The sequence below is a fragment of the Jaculus jaculus genome, chromosome 4 (assembly GCF_020740685.1).
Source record: "Jaculus jaculus isolate mJacJac1 chromosome 4, mJacJac1.mat.Y.cur, whole genome shotgun sequence".
NCBI lineage: Eukaryota > Metazoa > Chordata > Mammalia > Rodentia > Dipodidae > Jaculus > Jaculus jaculus.
This window is the reverse complement of record NC_059105.1, coordinates 82,354,190-82,374,156: the sequence shown is the minus strand read 5'-3', so window position 1 is coordinate 82,374,156 and position 19,967 is coordinate 82,354,190. Positions and strand designations below refer to the sequence as shown.

The window sequence follows — 19,967 nt, the reverse complement described above, 5'->3', positions numbered from 1 at the left end:
ATGCTAATGTCTACAATTTACATTTTACGTTTTTCTGTCAGAGAGATGAGAAGTATAATGGTGGAAACTATATGGAATCAACAAAAGGGGAAAGGATATCAGGAGATACCAAGAATATTGGCTAGATCCAAGAAATGCTTCTGATCTCAACCTTTTCACCTGACAAGCCATGGAACCACCGAACATCTTTGCATTCCTGACTTCCTAGCTGCACCCTAACACCAATGGCTCCAGGATCACAGGCAATGTAACTTCAGCCTATCAGGCCCTCTATAAATGGTAGGCAGGGTTGTTAATATGCAAAGGAGTTTTACATTGCCTTTCATCTGAATAGTTTTCATGCCATCCATGTGGCTCACCCACATGGATGCTCTCCCCCTACCCCCACCATACAGAGAGAGGAAAAGAGAAAGAACTTAAAAATCAATAATGACTATTTTTCACATAGTCTAGATGGTTTGCATTAGGATATTGTTAATGAACAGTTATATCAATGGAAGAAAGAAATCATGGACTTTAATGGATATTGAAATAAAAAGTACAGCATGACAGAAAAGCTAAAACTAATGTGATACAGACATAAATAATAGTTTAAAAGACTGTTGAGCCAACTATTACTTGAAATCTATAGTGAGGAATAAAGTGAAAACACACAGGAGGAAACCTCTTCTGATTTTTGGTGTTTTGCACTTTAAATATATATAACAAAATTAAAAATAAAATCCCAATTCTGTTGGTTCCTGAGAGTTGTGGATTATCATTAATGTTCAGGCAGAACAAAAATAGAAACGGCAAAAAAATAATGACATGCCCATCCTTTTTGTTTAGACTCTCTACAGAAAAAAAAAATCTCGTCATAATCTTCCTCTGCATTTATCTCAGACCCCATCCCCATGGTTCCCATGAAGTTTGGCCCCTTATATTCAGTCTTAACCTCCTGCTTTATTGTCATTGTGGTTGTAAGAAAAGCTGATGGTTATCTTTCCACAGTTTGAACAGAAACATTTAAAAATTCTTTATTGCAAAGACTACTGAGTTTAATTAAGTAAACATAAGTATCAAATTAATATATGGAAAGCAAACCTGGTAAGTATATTGCCACTGCCTATTCACATTAACTCCAGAGTTCTCAACTTTTCACATGTGAAACCTGTACAATAAATAGTATTCCTACTTTTATAGGCAGCATTAGATGAAAAGGCTCTTGTGTTTGTTCATTACAGCATCTACTGTCTTACTTATTTTCCCTAATGTCCGCTGTTCTTCAACTGCACTGGTTAAAAATGATTTAAAAAGAAAAATCAACTATGTAAGAATTTCAATAAAGGTCACTGTTGCTGTGAAATGGGTGTCAGTTTTGCAATCAACCTGCACTTTCTCAGTAAGCTGGGTGGATCCAGGCAGCCTAGAGAGAATGGAGAAATAAGCCAGTTTTGAAAATTTCTCCAGAACCCATCAAAAACGACTCTCTTCCTCTTCCACAGCACGATGAAGGCCTGGAATGAATTTTAAAAGTTGCTTCCGGACACTTCCTCTTCTGCTTTTCCGGGGCAGAGTCCCAAACATGCTTGAGTAGTTACCCTCCCACAAGGGAGACAAGGACCCACTGCTGGTGGCACTGATGCTCCGGTTCCTCCTTGAAGAAATGCTCCTCAGAAAATCATCCCCATCCTTGGAGACGAAGCATTCGTCATCTGTGCTTGTCTGCCTGCTGAAGGCACCCCTACCCAAGTCCTCGGATACGCATGTCTGCCAGCCGTCCTCGCTGTCCACCGTCATGGAGCTCAGCCAGCTCTTACAGCTACTCTCACTGGATAGTCGGTTCCTATCCTGAAGAGTTGTCCCTGGCTCAGAAGTGTTTCCAAATAAAGACGTGTCATCCAGGTCTATGTTTTCCAAACTTGGGAAGCTAGCTGCATCACCTAAAACACAGAGAACAAAGTCTACAAAAGAATGGATTTCATGTTAAATCCCTACAAATTGACCAAACTTTCTCTTTAAAGAAGACAAAAGAGACTGGAAATGTAGATCTATTGGAAAAGTGCTTGTCTGACATGCTTGAAGCCCTAGGTTTGATTTCCCATATCACATAATCCCACTGTAATACCAATACTGGGAAAGTAGAGGCAGGAGAATCAGAAGCTCAAGGTCATACTTAGCTACATAGTGAGTTCTAGGTCAGCCTGAACTACAAAAGATCTTTTTTCAATAAAGAAAGAGAAAGAAAGAAAGAAAGGGAGAGAGAGAGAGAGAGAGAGAGAGAGAGAGAGAGAGAGAGAGAAGAGACGAGACGAGACGAGACGAGACGAGACGAGACGAGACGAGACGAGAAGAAAGAGAGAGAGAGAAAGAAAGAAGGAAAGAAGGAAGGGAAGGAAAAGAGAGAAAGGAGAACAGTAAAGAAAGAGGAGGGGTAGAGGGAAAGAGAGGGGAGGGGAGAACAGGCAAAAAGGAAGAAGAGGGAAAACAAATACTTTGTACCTAAGACTTTACTCTTGTTCATGGACTAGCTACTAAAGGAGAAGGTTGTGAAATTTCCAACCTTAGAAGCAGTTCAGATACAATGCTTCATGCTCTGGTTTGAGTCAGGAAAGTCCTCCAAAAGTAGTAAGGTCTTCATCTCCAGCTTGATGCCACCAAAGATGGTGAAATCTTTAAAGGTGTGGCTTGGTGAGAGGATTTAGATTATTGGGGTAGGATTGAAACTGTGATATCCTGGTCTCTTGTGCTTTCTCTCCTTCACTTCCCAGACAAGCAGAACCATTTCCCTCTATTACAAGCTTCTGCTATGATGTGTTCTCACAGGCCCAAAGCAGGGACATCACTCCATGATGGTCAGAGACCTTCAAAACTGTAAGTCAGAATAAACCTTTCCCTTTATAAATTGATTTATCTTCGGACATAGTGACAGATAGTTAAGTATACTTCATATGAGAACAATTCAGTCCAACTCAAAGTATGACAATGTGACCTTTGAATCTCTAAATGATAATTTCTTAAACTTACATGACCCTGGGTCCTTTTATTAAAATACTCACAGAAATGGGGTTAAAATATAAACATATGGGGAAGTGCTGTCATAAATTGTTCTAACTCTTCTAATTCTGCCTTTTAAAAACAATTATAAATTTATTACAAAACTACTTAACATATATGGAAATACAGTCATGAATCAAAGAATTCAAAGGTGTTTTATGAGAAAAGATCTTCCAGCCCTGGTATTTCAAGTTTTGTGTTACAGTAGTTAAATGTTCTATGATAGTGCTGTCCTTAGAAAGAATCCCACATAATAGGTTACTTGAGAAGCTGAATTTTATCTACTTGGCCAAATTTTCCCACCAACCTTTCATAACTTATATCTGGGATCTACAAATTCAAATGTGAATCACCCACACTGCCCCGCCTTTTCCTTTCTACTTTAGCTGGCAAACTACTAAGCAAGAAATTTGTGATACTGGCCCCAGGAAAGCTTGAAAGAATGTGAGTCTGCTTCAAGAAAGGTGCAGAGCTCCCACTTACTGGGCTTTACTGGGTGTAATTGTCTCTCTGTTTCCCTATTCCCTGACTGACAATCTAAACACAAAATAACTGCTCATTGGCCCACGAGGACTGCCAGGCTCCACAAGGCCTGCCCTGAAGTGACAGTCACAGTGCTGTTCATTGTGCAATGAGCTGATCAATTTCCCTTGATTGACAAGCAAGGGCTTTGTAAAATCTTTTGTTCTGGATGTTTACTCTAGTTCAAATCAAAGAAAGCTAATGAACTCCCTCAATCCCTAAAAAGACACAGTGTCATTTAAAGCTACTGCTGTAGACTAGAAGGAGTGCCGACATGCACTGTGCCGTCGGGACACTGGAGGATGGAGCCAAACGTTTCTAAGACACCCTTATGTCTATGAAAGCCAGGAAGTGTTTGAGTAACAAGGCTACAAAAAAGGGTTCATGTCTCTGTCTCTCCTAAAAATTTCTGATTTCCAAAAATCTATTATGAAATTTAAAAATAGTTACTGAAAGGGCTGGGTATGGTGGCACATGCCTATAATCCCCACCTCAGGAGACTGAGACAAGAAGTTCTCAACATAGTAAGTCCCAGTCTCAAAAACATAAATAAAAGTATACTGAAATCCACAACAAAAGAGAAGTAACTTGTACAAGTTTCAAACATGTCTAGTTTTAAAAAAAAATAACAACAGGCCTGGGGAGATTGCTCAGTGGTTAAAGGTACTTGTTTGCAAAGCCTGCTGGTCTGGGTTCAATTACCCAGTACCCAGGTAAAGCCAGATGCATAATGTGGCCCATGAATGTATCTGGAGTTTGTTCATAGTGGCAAGCGGTCCTGTGTGCCTATCCCATTCTCTCTCTGTCTCTCCCAAAATAAATAAACAAAATAAATTTTTAAAACTTCAAATCAAATCTTTAACTGATAAATTCATGACCCACTAAGAATTAAATTGTATCTATGTGTAAGGAACTCTAACATTCAATTTTCAAAGTGACTGTAAGAAAAGCAATAGCTAACTGTCTGGGGTCTGGCTTTCTTCTAATTCCAGCCAGGTCTCTCTGTGCTCTGTGTCAGCAGTATATGGTGTCTTCAGCAATAGGGTTTTAGTTTTTGCCTCGGGAAGACATGGGAGGATAGTTCCTAGAAGACGTTAGTTAACCTATATAAAATATATATATATAAGATATATAAAAAATATCAAAAATATCCAGTGTTATTAATCATCTGGTTACCACAAATCAAACCACAATGAGATTTAATCTCCATCCTACCAAGAAGAGAAAAGATAAAATATGATGAAGATGTGAAGAAGAGAAAACCATTTCACAATGCTACTGTGACTACAAATCAGTGCAGCCATTATGGAAAACAGTATGGTGGTTCCACAAATAACTCAAAATAAAACTGCTCTATGATCCAGTAATTCCACAACTGTGTGTGTGTGTGTGTGTGTGTGTGTGTGTGTGTGTGTGTATCTCCAGCAGGAATGAAATCAGTTTATCAAAGAGAAAGATATAACCCCATGTTCACAATTACCAAGAAATAGAAACAATCTAAGTGTCCATCCACTCATGAGTGAAGAAATAAAATATTTTGCATACACACCATGGAATATTATTTGTCCAAGAAAGATGAATGAAATTCTGTAATTCATGACAACATAGATTGAAGTAGATATTTTTATGTTAAGTGAAATAATCAGTGCAAAAAGACAAATACAAATGATGTCACTCAGACATGCCATTTGAGAACACTGACCTCATAGTTGTTGAGAGTAGAATGGTAGTTGCCAAGGACTGGTGGAATGAGGGAGTGAAGTCACTAAGTGACAGGTATGTAGGCATGAAAAATTCTTCTGTGCTATACACAATTGGAAAATTATTGATGACAGTAAAATTGTATTTAGAGGGCTGGAGAGATGGTTAAGCCACTTGTTTTCAAAGCATGATGGCTTGAGTTTGATTTTTTAGTACCCATGTAAAGCCAGATGCACAAAGTGGTGCATGCATCTGGAGTTCATATGCAGTGCCCATTCCCTCCCTCCCCCCCTCCTCCCTCCCTCCCTCTCTCTCTCTCTCTCTCTCTCTCTCTCACTCTCTCTCTCTCTCTCTCTCTCTCTCTCTCTCTCTCTCTCCTTGCAAATAAATATTTAAAAATTGATTTTTAAGCCGGGTGTGGTGGCGTATGCCTTTAATCCCAGCACTCGGGAGGCAGAGGTAGGAGGATCGCCTTGAGTTCAAGGCCATCCTGAGACTACAGAGTTAATTCCAGGTCAGCCTGGAACAGAATGAGACCCTACCTCGAAAAATAAAAAACAAAAAAAAATTTGATTTTTAGTCTTTCACTACAAATAAATGATAAAGCCTTGAGTCAATAGGTATGTTTAAGCTGACTTTAAACACTACACAGTGCATGCATGCACCAAAACATCACACAGTATCCATTAATATGTATCATTCTATGTTTTATATCTGCTTTAAATATTTTAAACTATTCTACAGAATAGTTATTATATTATCAGATATTCTTTGTTATACATGGAGACATACTATATATCATGTCACTAAACAGGAAATAAGTTATGGTTAAGCCCACATAGCTAGAGATTTTAATGAATTGTTTGCACATAAAAGTTCATTACTGTCAGATATGGTAGTGCATTCTTGGAATTCCAGCACCTGGGAGTCTGAGGCCAATATGTTGTCATAAGTTTGAGGTGCATAGCAAGTAACAAGCCATCCAGAACTACACAGCATGATTCGCTACCCTCTTTGACACAAACACAAAAAAGTTTAAGCTGTGGATTGTGGCACATGCCTTTAATCACAGCACTCGGGAGGCAGAGATAGGAGTATTGCCATGAGTTCAAGGCCACCCTGACACTCCATAGTGAATTTCAAGTTAGCCTGGGCTAGTGTGAGACTCTACCTTAAAACAAACAAACAAACAATAGTTCATTCATCAAGTTGCACAGCAAAGAGAAAAATAAACAAACTTCAAACTCAACACTACCATACATAATGCATACAGTGCAAGAGATACTAATCTGACAATAATCTTACATGCCTGACTTGGTCCTGGAGCTCATAAAAAAATTTTTCTTCTTCATACACGTAACTTCTACAACTTATACAAATGTATGTGCTCTAAGAAGTGTGTAACCATTCCAGTTTGAACAGCATCTAGAGTTTCATACCCCTTATAATCTCTTGTCATCTTCAGAATTCTAAGTCATTTGCTGAAGAGGTAAAAAAATGTCAGACAAGGCTTCCAACTGATCTTCTGAAATGGCTAGATAACTCTTGCAGTTGCTTGTTCATGTGTGTGCACAGGTTTCATGGGTTCTGGTATACTTATGTGCTGTGCATATGGAGAAGAGCATGTGGCTTGACTTACCCTCCTCCAAATACACAGGTCATTCCAAAATTCATCCCATGGAACTCCTTCATTGTTGATAATCAAAATTTTTATTGTAATAGTGATAATCTTAAAACAACTTGGTAACAGAAATGTTGAACGGATGATTTGTGAATGTGGTTTGTGAACAGGAAATCACACTTACCATGAAGCAGGCGTTGTTCCTGTAAATGCAGAGACCTGAACTCCACCCATTTTTTCTTCAAGGTTTGCTGTAAGAAAGATGAAAAAAATGTTCTAATTACTAGGAATTCCCAAGTGAGAAAGAAATTTAATTCTAGGTGTTAAAATTTGTCATGAATTTTCCCCTCATTCAAGTGCTACCAGTCTCTCGCATTCTTTCAAAGACTTCTCTTTTTTTTTTTTTTTTTTTGCCACAGGAGAATACAATACTAATTTCACAAGAATCAAGAAGTCTTCTTCTGAAAAACAAGAGAACCAATGTTGTTTCTGTATTTTTATTCAAAAATATTCTAGAACTAGATAGTTTAGGTTTAAAGAACTACCAGGTTTTTACATATTTAAAATAAAGACAACAATGGAACCTAAATCCTGTGAGCCTTGGGAGGATTAAAAGAGTCAATGCATGTAAGTATTCATTAAATAGCATTATCAACCCATAAGTCTGAGGCACTGAAATGGATATGTATGTATTTATGTATGTATGTATGTATGTGTATGTATGTGTATACACACACACACACACACACACACACACACACATTACTTCTATTTATCTTCTATACCAAAAACAAGCACCAATGACAAAAAACACACATGCTCCTTGGTGGGCTAAATTAAAAATGCCACTAAGCTCTCTGACTTCTTAACTGCCTCCTCCCTGGCTGACGCAGCACCCAGAGAATGACTGTTGTAGGAACACTGTGACCACGCTATAGTCAAGCAGTAAACAAGGCTCAGCTTAGCCCACAGCATGACCCATGACTGAGACAGAGAAAGTTGAAATAAGCTGGGAAAGCCACTGATAAGATGCAAGGAACCAAGCCAAATTTTCTGCTTGAGAAATAGACCATGGATGAACATCACGCACTAAGAGTTAGAAGTAGCTGAGAACAGCTGTTGCTACCAATGGCACCAGGAAGTCACAGCATCATGATTTGAGCCAAAGAGTGTACCTACTCTCCAGGGAAGATGTGGAGCAGCCAGACCTGGTGCTGGATGGGGAACCTTGAAGCACTGTATAGACACAAATGTCCACCTACCACAAGGAGTTGAAGAAGTCACTGACACTCAAGGGATGTGGTCAGAATAAACCCCAAACATCCTCAGGTGTTTACTGATGAGATAGTCAACATAAGTAGTGCATGAGTGTCCTCCAAGCAAAAGAAAAACAAACAAGTGTCCAGGAAATACCAGATCAAGAGTGTTTATAATCTCTAGGGAAAAAATGATATTAATGTTCATAAGTACAAAAAGTTAAAAGAAAACATGAATAGATAGACATGAAAAAGAAATTACTTGGGCTGGGTGTGGTGGTACACTCCTTTAATCCTAGCACTCTGGAGGCAGTGGTAGGAGGATCACCATGAGTTTAAGGCCACCTTAAGAGAATTCCAGACCAGCCTGGACCAGAGTGAGACCCTACCTCGAAAAACCAAAAAAAAAAAAAAAAGGAACACTTGACAATAAATATAAAGTACATTTAAATGCCCAATAGGAAGGATACATTCTATAATGCAAATAGCTAAGAATGTTACTGAAAATATCACTAAGGAAGAGGCATTATCAAGAGATGCTAACATTTCCCTAACAGAATTCCAGAAGATACTGTAGGGAGTGGTAAAGAACGTATCACTAAAAAGATGGATGGATAGTTTTCATACACTGAAGTCACATGACTTTTGACCAGAATAAGACTGTCAATTTTAAACATAAATTAAGATATGAACCTGGGCCAGGCATTGTGGCACATGCCTTTAATCCCAGCACTCGGGAGGCAGAGGTAGGAAGATTGCCATGAGTTCGAGGCCAGCCTGAGACTATCTAGTGAACTCCTGGTTAGCCTGGGCCAGAGTGAGAACTTCCCTTAAAAAAACCAAAATAAATTAAAAAATGAATGAGTAAATAAATAAATAAAGGATACAAACCTGGACCTAAATAAATTGTGGCAAAGAAATAGCCAGAAAAAGAGAAAAGTTACCATAATCTAAGTACTCATTTTTTAATAATTTAAAAATAGAAAGTCTTCAAGAAAAAATTACCAAGAAAAATTAAAACGTTTATTAACAAAAGCATAGCTGTCTAAAACTGCTCAAGAGCTTGCTTGAGTATTACTAACAATGAAGAAACTGAAACTGTGGTTTAAAAGCATTCTCTCCAAAAAGAACCCAAAGTCCTAGTGATTCATACTGTATTAACAAAAAAATCCTACCAGAAAATGAAAAGAGGAACAGTTGCTAGCTCACATCACAAATTCAGTAAACTTGATACCAGAACTTTTTAAAGTAGTCTAAGGAAATAAACTATAGGCCAGCCAACCTATAAAGAAAGGCTATTTTCAAAGCTCCTCAAAAATGGTAAATCAAGCCTGTAAGTATATAAACATGATTATAAATTTCAAGTATACCATGTTCAGTTATCTTCAAAATGAAAATGTAGTTTTTACATTAGAAAAAATGAAATGCCATCATATGGAAAAGTTTTTTAACATGAATATTTGAGACTATTTTATCAGATGTAGGAAAACACTTAATAAAATTAAATACATATGCATAATAAAATCTAGCCAAAAAAATGTGGTATAGCATGGAGTCTCCTCATCCTGAACTATGTTAATAGACAGATCTCCATTCCCAATGTAAGTGAATTGAAAAATTTTCTTTAATGGGCAAAGTAAAGATGCATGGACCACCATTTTCACTCCACTTCCATGGTAAACCTAAGCCTTCATAAGTATGATAAAAGTAAGAAAACAGATGTGATACCATTTTTACCATCATTATCTTCATAGAACATCCAAAATAATCTATAAAGAATTTACTAAACCAGGCATGGTGGCACATACTTTTAATCCCAGCACTCTGGAGGCAGAGGTAGGAGGATCATCATGAGTTTGAGGGCAACCTGAGATTACATAGTAAATTCCAGGTCAGCCTGGGCTAGAGTGAAACCCTACCTCAAAAAAACAAGATGAAATTGCTAGAAATTATGTTTTAATAAGATATTTGAATATTAGCAACAGCATAGAAAAAATGACTCATGTTTATACATTCACAATAATTAAACATTTTCAGGAAACCATAAGAATACATTCCTAAGGTACAAAAGACAAACTTTAGCAAATGGTACATAAGATCTACCAGCCTCACATGATCAGGTTTTATTAAAAATGTAAAGCAAAAGAAAATCAGTAAAATGGTTAAGGTAATTGTTTACTAAGAAAATGCAATACTGCCTACATATCTAATCTCCTTGGCTTTGACCGATCTATGTAACACATGGTAGAAGTCAAAGTTCTAAAATTTATTTATGGAACTTGATAATTTGAAGCATTATCAAAGAACCAGGAATGCCTTTATCCAACCAGGTAACAGTATCTATTATAGATTGAATTGAATATAAGCAGATTGGTCAATGGGTCAGAATAGAGAGCTAGTAAGCAAATACATACATACTACATACATTCATGGTTCAATGCAACAATGGTTCTCAGAGAACTAGGTGTTAATATATACAAAATAAAATTTGAATTTCCCTATACTTGATAGTATACATAAAAAGCTTACTTCTGGATAAATTAAGGGCATAAAATTAATAAATTAAGTGTAAAAATATAAACTTAATAGAATTAAGTGTAAAACTATAAAAATTTAATTTTAAAGATGTAACTTAAACATTACCTATAATAGATCAACATATAGACGCTATATATATATATATATATATATATATATATATATATATATATATATCAAAAGTGTTCAAAGTGTTAAGGAAACAAAACTTACAAACAGTTAATCTAGAATAATGTTGATTCCTTAGAAAATCTGTTTGTCAAAAGTTACAAAGAGAAGACATATTTAATACAGATCTACTCATCATCATTGAAGAGAGTGCTATGAAGAACAAAACAAATGCAGGTGAGGAATAGAATAAGAGAAGCAATAACAAGTGCATTTGGTGGAGCTCAGTAGGTTTTTTTTTTTTCATTGCTGGCTAGTCACAATATATACTAGTGCTCTATAATGTTTTATTTGATAAAAGTATCTAAAATCAATAATAAGGAAGTTGGATTCTTAAATGGACATTTGAGGCATGATAAGGTCCAAGTTATGATATGGAATACAACAGAAATACTGAAATGTTTATAAATTATAAGAAAAAGTAACAGTTAAATATGTGTATTAAAATTTCAGAAGATATTCAGACTAAAAATTGTTTAAAGGATAGAATAATATATTCCCAATAAGTACTTTATTAGACAAAATATAAACCTACATTACATAAAATCACTGTTTTCTATACTTTTTAATAAAAAAACTGAAGACTTTTTATTTTAACATTATAAAAAGATGTTCACCAATACTACTTTTTGAAAAAATAAATTTGTTTTGGCATTTAGAAAACTGTAAATATAATATAAAACACTTTTTACTCTGTATAAAATACAATGAGAAAATATTAGAAGCATTCTTTAAAAGTTAAGAATAATATTACTACTATTTACAATATAGAGAAGATCTTAGCCAATGCTATAAGATAAGAAAAATAAATTATTATAAATTAGTACAATAAGATAATGAGACAAAATTTTTATGACTTGTAGATGACTTATTACCCTACATAAAAAACCAAAGAGAATCTATAAAATTATTATTAGATTAAAAGGCCCAGCATGACCACTTTAAAATTTCATATAAAAATTAACAACAATTTGTGGTAAAATAAAAGTATAATCACATAGTAAGAAAAACTAGAGAATTGAAAATGAATATAATAACAGATATGAAAATATATGAAGGGCATTATAAGATATTCTGAAGTACAAAAATATCTGAATAAAATGACTGAAATCTTATATTCAATGTGAAACAAAATGAAAGCCATAGTTTAGTTAATCATGTCTTTTTAAAATGCAATTCAATTCCTATCAAAATTTGAGCAGTGGTGTTTCTTTGAGGAATTTTAAAAGTTAAATGAAAAAAATTACAGGGATGGACAAAATGGCAAGAGTGCCAAATCCAATGTTAATGAGGTGCGGGGGGAGGAGATTGCTGATGAGCTGAACATGGTGGACAGAAGGTTACAAGAACAAAATATCAACACAGTGAACCTGAACCCTAAAATTAAGAAATGCATACATCAGAGGAAAAGCTGATCATTGACAACTATTGACCAACAATGCATAAGTAAGTAACCTGCCTGTATTAAGCCAGTCCCTTACAAGCTGGCCACATGACCACCCCTCATCCCCTTACGTTGGTGTCATGCGGACTGTTGGGGCAATGAGGGATCTGCAGGGCTGTGATGCCCACACACCCTGAGTGTCTTGTCTCCATCACTTGAAAGAACCTCACCAGCCTATAAAACTGAGATTGCTAAAGCCTTCAAAATGCCATCCTGGGGAACTTTAGCTGAACACCCTGCATGATGCACTGTCACATTGAAGATTTTCTTTCCCCTTGAAAGTTAACAGTGGTTTCCCCCACTCCCAATGAAAGCAGATGCAAAGACAGCCACAGAATTACTGACCTACAGTCAGCTTTAAGAATGGTGTGGAAGGAAAAGACAGAAAAGAGAAACCTGCAAAGGCAAAAATCCCAGGACCACCAGTACAGGAATGCAATACTTGAGAAAACGATGAAAACAGCAGCTCTTACATTTCACTTTCTCCCCCTCTCCCCCCCAAAAAAATGTAAATCAAGAGAGGTGACAGGTGCATCAGTGAACAGTTCAAGTAACGTGCTTCCTGCACCTCATACTCTCCTTGAAGGAGGAAGGAAGAAGTGATTTATAACCAATTCACAGAACTTGATTCTCCTGAAAAGATAATTGCATGGCCCTTGATAATTCAGCAGTTTAGACTCATCATGACATTTTATCTTCAAGAGCTATCTCAATCCCTCAAACATCTTCTTCCTACCACTCACACATTCAAGAATGAAGAATGCCCCTCACTGTATTAAATCAAATTACCTTTAAAGCCTGCAGCTTTTCTTCCAGCTCTGCTCTTCTGTGAATCATTGTTCCATGAAGAGTTTCTATCCTGTTTTAAAGGGGGAAGGCGGGGGGTAAAGAACATGAATGATTCATTTAAACAAACAAGTACTATCCTTATGGACATTAGGAGCACAGAATATACTAAAAATGTGTCATAAATGTTATACTTCTTATACCACTTGAGTATTGCGTATGGATACTTGAGTATCTGGACCCATGCCCGAATTTCTGACAACATGGAGAAAAAGAAAATGAGAGGAAAACTTCCTTTGAAAGAGTAGAAAGAGCCTAGTTAATATGTAAACTCTAGCCCATTTTATAGAAAAATACTGATGGTTGCTCTCTACTAGAATTTATTCTCATTGGAACATCCTGAACAACTGTGCTCATTTGGGGAATACTTACTGAGTGTCTACTGTGTGCAAGGCTCTAGATACCACACAGTGCACTGAAGTAATGGACTTGAGACCTGACAATAGTGAAGGCAGCATATTATTGAGATGGGGATAATCAATCCTCTTGAGACTTCTGGGAGCCGTTACCTTAGTAAATTGCCTTATCATGTTGGAAGAATAGCAAACAGAGCCAGTACAAGTATCAAATAACAAGCATTATATGTTTCATTTTGAAACTTTTAGTTTAAAAACTATAGCCTTAGGATTATCAACATAACAGTGTTTTTTTCTTCCTACATAACTGCTTTTCTAAAATTTGAAAACTTGTTCTATCTGGATTTGGGGGTTTTTTTGCATTCATGTTACAGATCATTGTTTTGACTACTAAACAATCCATTTGAGTATAACAAATTTCACCTGTAACTCATGTACCTAAGCATTTTTATAATATTTGTTCAAATTCCCCCTGTAATTATATTTATTAAGGTGAAAGAAATTTCCCAAACATGCTAAAACATTAAATATGGAAATCAATTTTCTTCTATTTCTATTAGGATCATATCTAAAACAATGACATGCACACCAAATCTTTTGTTCTGACTAAAACCATCTTGACTCTTTGAGCAGTAGAATCCCAGTGAAGCTGTTTAACCAGAACTCATAATGTTGATCTACCCTGTCCAAGTACCAGATATGTACAGACAAAACTGTAGACATGCATGAGCTTTTCTCCCCAGCACCTGTTCACTTTGTCTCAGGTTTTATTGACTGATGGTTTTCTAAGAACCAAGTCTACCTACTACCCCTTATTCATACGTAATCTTCTGACTTTGCCCATGTAGACTATATCTCTCTGACTCAAACCACTAGTATTTTCTCTTGGATTCCACAGAGTTCCTACTTTTGGGATCCAAGTTTCTTTGTGACAAGAATATCTCATCTTTTCCCCTGCAGTCCTAAAATTCAAAAAGCTGGACTGAGAACTACTGTCACCTGTCACCTTTCAAATCTTCTCTCTCTCTCTCTCTCTCTCTCTCTCTCTCTCTCTCTCTCTCTCTCACACACACACACACACACACACACACACATATTCTTTGAAGTATCACCAGAGAGCATCCAAAAGACACTACGGTGGTTTACATTGAACAACCATAGGTCCTGGCCTCCACAGCCATAGTCACATGATGTTAACAAAGCTCTTTCACCTCAAGCACCTCATCTAGATACAGGAATAAAACTCCCACAATAAAGCATCTGTGGAGAATGAACTGCACCCTATAAGATCTACATCAATCAGAATGAGAGCTAAATTCATGGGCATGATCAAGGAATCCATGTCTGCTCTCTAACAACTTTGTCTTAATTTATTGTAATAAACTGCCACATGTACCAGCAGCTGATTTCACAGGATTTCTATCTGACTTTGGGAAAGGTCAAACCCACTTTGGGGACTCAAAGACATTTCTCTGTACTGAAATGCTCCTATGAAAAGCTCATATTGCTATCTTCTCTCCATGTTTAATCTCAGCTTCAGTTTCAGCATTCAGTCTCATCCTCAGAGAAGACTACTTTGAACATCTAAGGTAAACTAGCCACCTTATTACTCAATGTTCTCCACCAGTACACTATTGTACTTCTTCATGGCAGTTATCCATAACTGAAAGATAAAAAAATCAACATTTTTCAGGATGTCTTTCTTAGACATCTCCTTATACAATTGTGAGATTTCTAAAAATCATTATCTTTGCCTTTTGTGAACATATTACAAAGCAAGTAACTTAGTATTGGCCCAATAAGTAGGATTTTAATGCAAGAGTGAATTCTGCTTTTGGTGTGTGTGTGTGTGTATGTGTGTAAAATGCTATGTGGGGGACATTGTATATGTGTCTAATGCACGTGTACATGCTCTGTGGTGACTCATGCACCAACCTGTCATGGGCTGCACTTGCCTGTAATGGCCAGAGCAGGGTGTCTTGCTCCATGGCTTTTCTACCTATCCTTGTTTGGGCTGCAGTTTCTACTGATCCCAGAGCTTGGCTGTTGGTTACTGTGAGCTCTGGCAGTTTCCAACTCCTGATCCCCTACAGTACTAGGGTTAATGAAGCAAGTGGCCACACACAGCTGTTTAACATAGGTTCTGGAGACTCACACTCAGGTGGTCTTAGGCCCTCATCTTTGTGCAGAAAGTGCACTTAACCACTGAGCCATTTCTGCAGCCCATGAATTCCATTTTCAGTTGCTTATTAAAGTCATATTAGGGCTTTGGAATGTGACAAAAGCCAGACAATGCTGCTTGTTTCCTCAGCTAGGCAATCACAGCTATTTGGGTGCCAGTGAGGCTCCATATGCACCCATTTTCTTAAGATTATTAATGCCAAATCTATAGTCGAAGAAACCAATATCTTTCTTCTAAGTTTTTCTCATGGTACATGTGAGTATGTGTGTTTCAGGATAGGGAGGGTTGAGCAAACTTTTTTCTTTCTTCCATGTGGAACAGTAGAAAAAAATGAGTGGCTTGTAGCATATGAACTCAGTTCTCTGACCTTTAATTTGTTATAGCTACACAATTGTGTCAACCATGGAAATTGGACCACTTTTTCTCAACCCAAAAACAATGTGTGCCAGTTTCATTGAATTAGTATCTAACAATCTATCTGTAAATGTTCCCCTCCCACCAAGACCGTTAGATGTTGATATCCACTGACTGCGGATGTTGACAATATGCTCATGACTGAAGAAACCTTGAGAAACAAAAGAACCGATAAAAACGTTTGTACTTTTCTCAAAGCTGAGGTCTGTTGCTGCCTCATTTCTCGTGGTCCACAAACAAAAAACCTATTCACTCCCTCAGCAGGCACCATCAGACAGCAAAGCATCTTTTGAAGCCCTGCAGAAGCTAAGTGGGTATTTACGTTAGGAGATTTCCAGATGATCGGATCAGGTCAACCACTTGTTTGTGAGAAAAGCCTTCTGTGCTCATGCCATTGATGTTTGCAAGGACATCACCTGGGAGATGCCAAGAAAAATGAGTGTTAAATTGGTTACTTAAATAAAGCTTCCTGACGTACCAATGAAGCAAAACAAGCCCACTCCAAACCTTAATGTTACTCTAGAAAATTCAAAACAGCAATTACTTCCCGACCTTTGCTGTCAAAAAGTTTTCTTGCTATTTAAATGGCTCATATGCAAAGTTGAATTACCAGCTTGGAGGCCTGCACAGTGGGCTGGGCTGCCATCCTCTACTTTGTAGACCAGAGTCCATATGTCTGAGGAGCAGATATTCCGGTTCTGGAGCCTGTATGTCTGTAGAATGTAAGTGGATACATAGTTACCCTCCAAAAATTCAAACATATTTGCCAAAATTTACACTCCCAGATAACTTCGGGTTCAGAAAAAGACAGTTTCAAAAAATAAGGTGGATGCAAGTAAGGAAATGGCTCAGTGGTTAAACAAGCTTGCTTGCAAATCCTGCCTGCAACAGTTTAGTTCCCCAACACTCACATAAATCCAGATGCAAAATGTGGCTCAAACATCTGGCATTTGTTTGCAATGGCTAGAGATTCTGGCACAAGCATATGACCACACACACATGCACTCACACAAACAAATTTTTTAGAAAGGTGAAAAGCAATTGAGGGAGACACCCGAGATTGACCTGTGGCCTACACATATGTTCACATGTACCCCTACACACACATGCGCTCCCCCACACACGCACACAAATATATCTATATATAATCATGTCACCATAATTAAGTGGCATAATAGGCAGCTACAAAGGACAGTTTGGAAAGGCTTTCCTAACTGTAAGTTGAATCAAAGGTAACAATTGGTAATTCTGTCAGACAATCTGTAGCCAATTCTATTCATAAAAAAAAATCTTGCATGAGAACTAAATGAGCTTAGAATGGCTCAAAATTTTCTATTTTCAAGCCTAAGAGACCACCTGATGATATCAACATTGTGTATTTATTAAATAAAAATTAAGCTTCTTTATTTCTGAATGGAATAAAAACAATGGTAGACAAGAGCAAATTAAAAAAAAAAAAAAGTGCTTCTAGCAGGCTAAAGCACTCATTACAAGAGAGCATGAAACAGTCCATCCAGCAAGCGAGATATACCAACAATGATCATTTTAAATCAGAGTTCTACAAATAATGACAATCTGCCCTGTGTTTATTCAAAAGTGCTATAACTGACTCAATTACTTTCATGAGCACACTTTTCTATGCCTGCCATGAATTCTCACCAGTTTATCAGTCACTCAATTAAATTAGAAAATGTTATGCTTCACCTCTTGCCTCAATTTGGCACAAGTAGTTGGGTGGTACTGGGTTTTGTTGTTGTTTTCCCTGTAAATTGTACAAAAAACACTAAGAAAATGCTAGCTGTACATAGTACCTCAGCAACCTCAAACATACATACTTTTCTTTTTAATACACCACAGCTATAAGGTCTTGTTCTGGTTAGAATCAAAACCAGTGTTTAAGTCTTTCAAACAACTGCTTCCTAAAAATCAAGCCACATTAGGCTTTCTTGAAAAATTAATGTCTGGGGTGGATGCTTATTTTCCTTTAATTGATAATCCTCAGGTATCATATTTCAGTGATGTGCAAGTAACTTGTAGAAACTTGATTCTGCTAAACTCTAAATGATTTTTCCCTAATCTATAAGACATTTAGTCCCCATATCTTTAAAGAAGAAATACTTTAATCTCTTATATAATACAAGTCCAAACTGTTTCAGAAATCCTTTCAATAGCTTTCCTGCTAGAGACCTACCTATAGCTTACATTCTTCTAGAGAAGAAGACTGGTCCAGTTCATGTGCTACAAGAACCCAATATATAACTGACACTCCTTTTTAAAAACCACTATTCTAGAGCTAGAGAGGATGGCATTTGACTGTGAAGCCTAAGGACCCAGGTGTGACTCCCCAGAATCCACATAAGCCAGATGCACAAGTTGACTCATGCACACAAGGTCGCACATGCACAAAAGGTGGCATATGCATCTGAAGTTTGATTGCAGTGGCTAGAGACTCTGGTACACCAACTTTCATTCTCTCTTTCTCATAAAAAGCCCCACTATTCTAATAATGCCCCTCCCCAGTACATACCTTCTCTCCATTCCCAGTGCCATTCCCAGTGGTCAAAGGAAGTCCAGTGCAGGAAAAATTTATTGATTAATTTATCTCACAGACACAAAAGTATACTACAGTTATAAGTCTGGAGATAAGACATGGAGAGAGAGGAAAAAAACAGATCCCCAAATTTACAAATAAGTACCAGTCAAATTCTCTCTTCTTTATCTTCTGTTCTCCCTCCACCTCTTCTTTCTGCTCTCTTACCTCCCTGTCTTCCATGACAAAAGCAAGTGACAGAATGACCTCTTTTCTCTTTATTTCTTCCCTCCTTCCTTCCTTCCTTCTTTCTTTTATCCCTTCCTTTATGTTCTTCCCTTCTTATCTTTCCTTTCTTTCTTGTCTTAGGCTTTATCCCAGGCTAGCCTAGAACTCACAGCAATCTTTGTGCCACAGCCTTTGAAGTACTATAACTAAGATAATAAGAAAAAACTACCACCACTTGCTCACCTACATTTCTTAGAGACATAAAGATCAAAATATCCTTTCTTATACCTCATAACCTTCATACTAACACCTATCATTTTTATCATTGTTTGATCTTCTACTGACTTCAGACATATTTATGAGGTCTTTACATACAACCTTTTTTAAAATCCCTAAGGACCCAATCTGTGAGGAATAGCAATAATATGAGCTCAGGCGTACATGTGTCTGAATTCTATATTCTTATCGTTGTATAGTATTACATGAATAGAATAAAACTCACAGTCATGGAGAACCAGAGAGGAGCATGGACCTGCTTTCTCTCAAGCCATCATTCCTCTAGTAAACTGGAACCAAAATATGGACTTACAGACATAACAAAATATGGCACACAAGGTTCTGTCTGACCTGCATAAATGTCCCCAGTTGTTTGACATTTTGCCTTACTGAGGTCGCTTATATCTGCTGCATCCTGAGGGTGAAACCACTAGTCTAGGGTGATCTCCAAAGACTCCATGGCTCCATGACCTGTTATCTATTAATGATTATGACTTTGGTTCCACACACAAAGAGTACTTATGACATAAGAGAAATACATAGGAAGCTGTGCTGTGTGTCATAGCCAAGTGGAAAAAAAAGGATAGGTAATTGTATATACTGTACCAATACTCAAGTTAAAAGAGGTAGTTACAAACACTGAGTGTCTCTATAAGAGACTGGGGAATTCCTGATCTGACAAGGGTACAAGAGAGTCCTATACCTCTAAAATCTAATGGATCTCACTGATTTTGTGGCAAATTATAGGTTCCATCAAATTTAAAAGTTTTCTGAAAGCAACACCAAAGTTAGTAACTAAATTCTGGTGTATGTTATAAGAATATGACTAAGGAAAGCACATCTAGGAGA

The 19,967-nt window shown here is 37.0% G+C and overlaps 1 protein-coding gene across 4 annotated transcripts in view; it reads right to left on the bottom strand.

The window, feature by feature from the left end:
- Positions 1-589: 589 nt before the first annotated feature.
- LOC101617089 (cytohesin 1 interacting protein) overlaps positions 590-19,967 on the bottom strand; it is a 71,324-nt gene continuing 51,946 nt past the window's right edge. For 2 of the 4 annotated variants that reach the window (XM_045147901.1, XM_045147902.1), the window contains 5 exons: positions 16,695-16,797; positions 16,407-16,500; positions 13,076-13,145; positions 7,065-7,131; positions 592-1,922 (listed from right to left, as the gene is read on the bottom strand). In XM_045147901.1, the coding sequence (XP_045003836.1) occupies positions 1,456-1,922; positions 7,065-7,131; positions 13,076-13,145; positions 16,407-16,500; positions 16,695-16,797 (801 nt within the window). In that variant the 3' untranslated portion in view covers positions 592-1,455. Of the gene's footprint in view, positions 1,923-7,064; positions 7,132-13,075; positions 13,146-16,406; positions 16,501-16,694; positions 16,798-17,788; positions 17,847-19,967 lie in introns of all 4 variants that reach the window. The other 2 variants (XM_045147903.1, XM_004651856.2) reach the window with 2 other exon arrangements.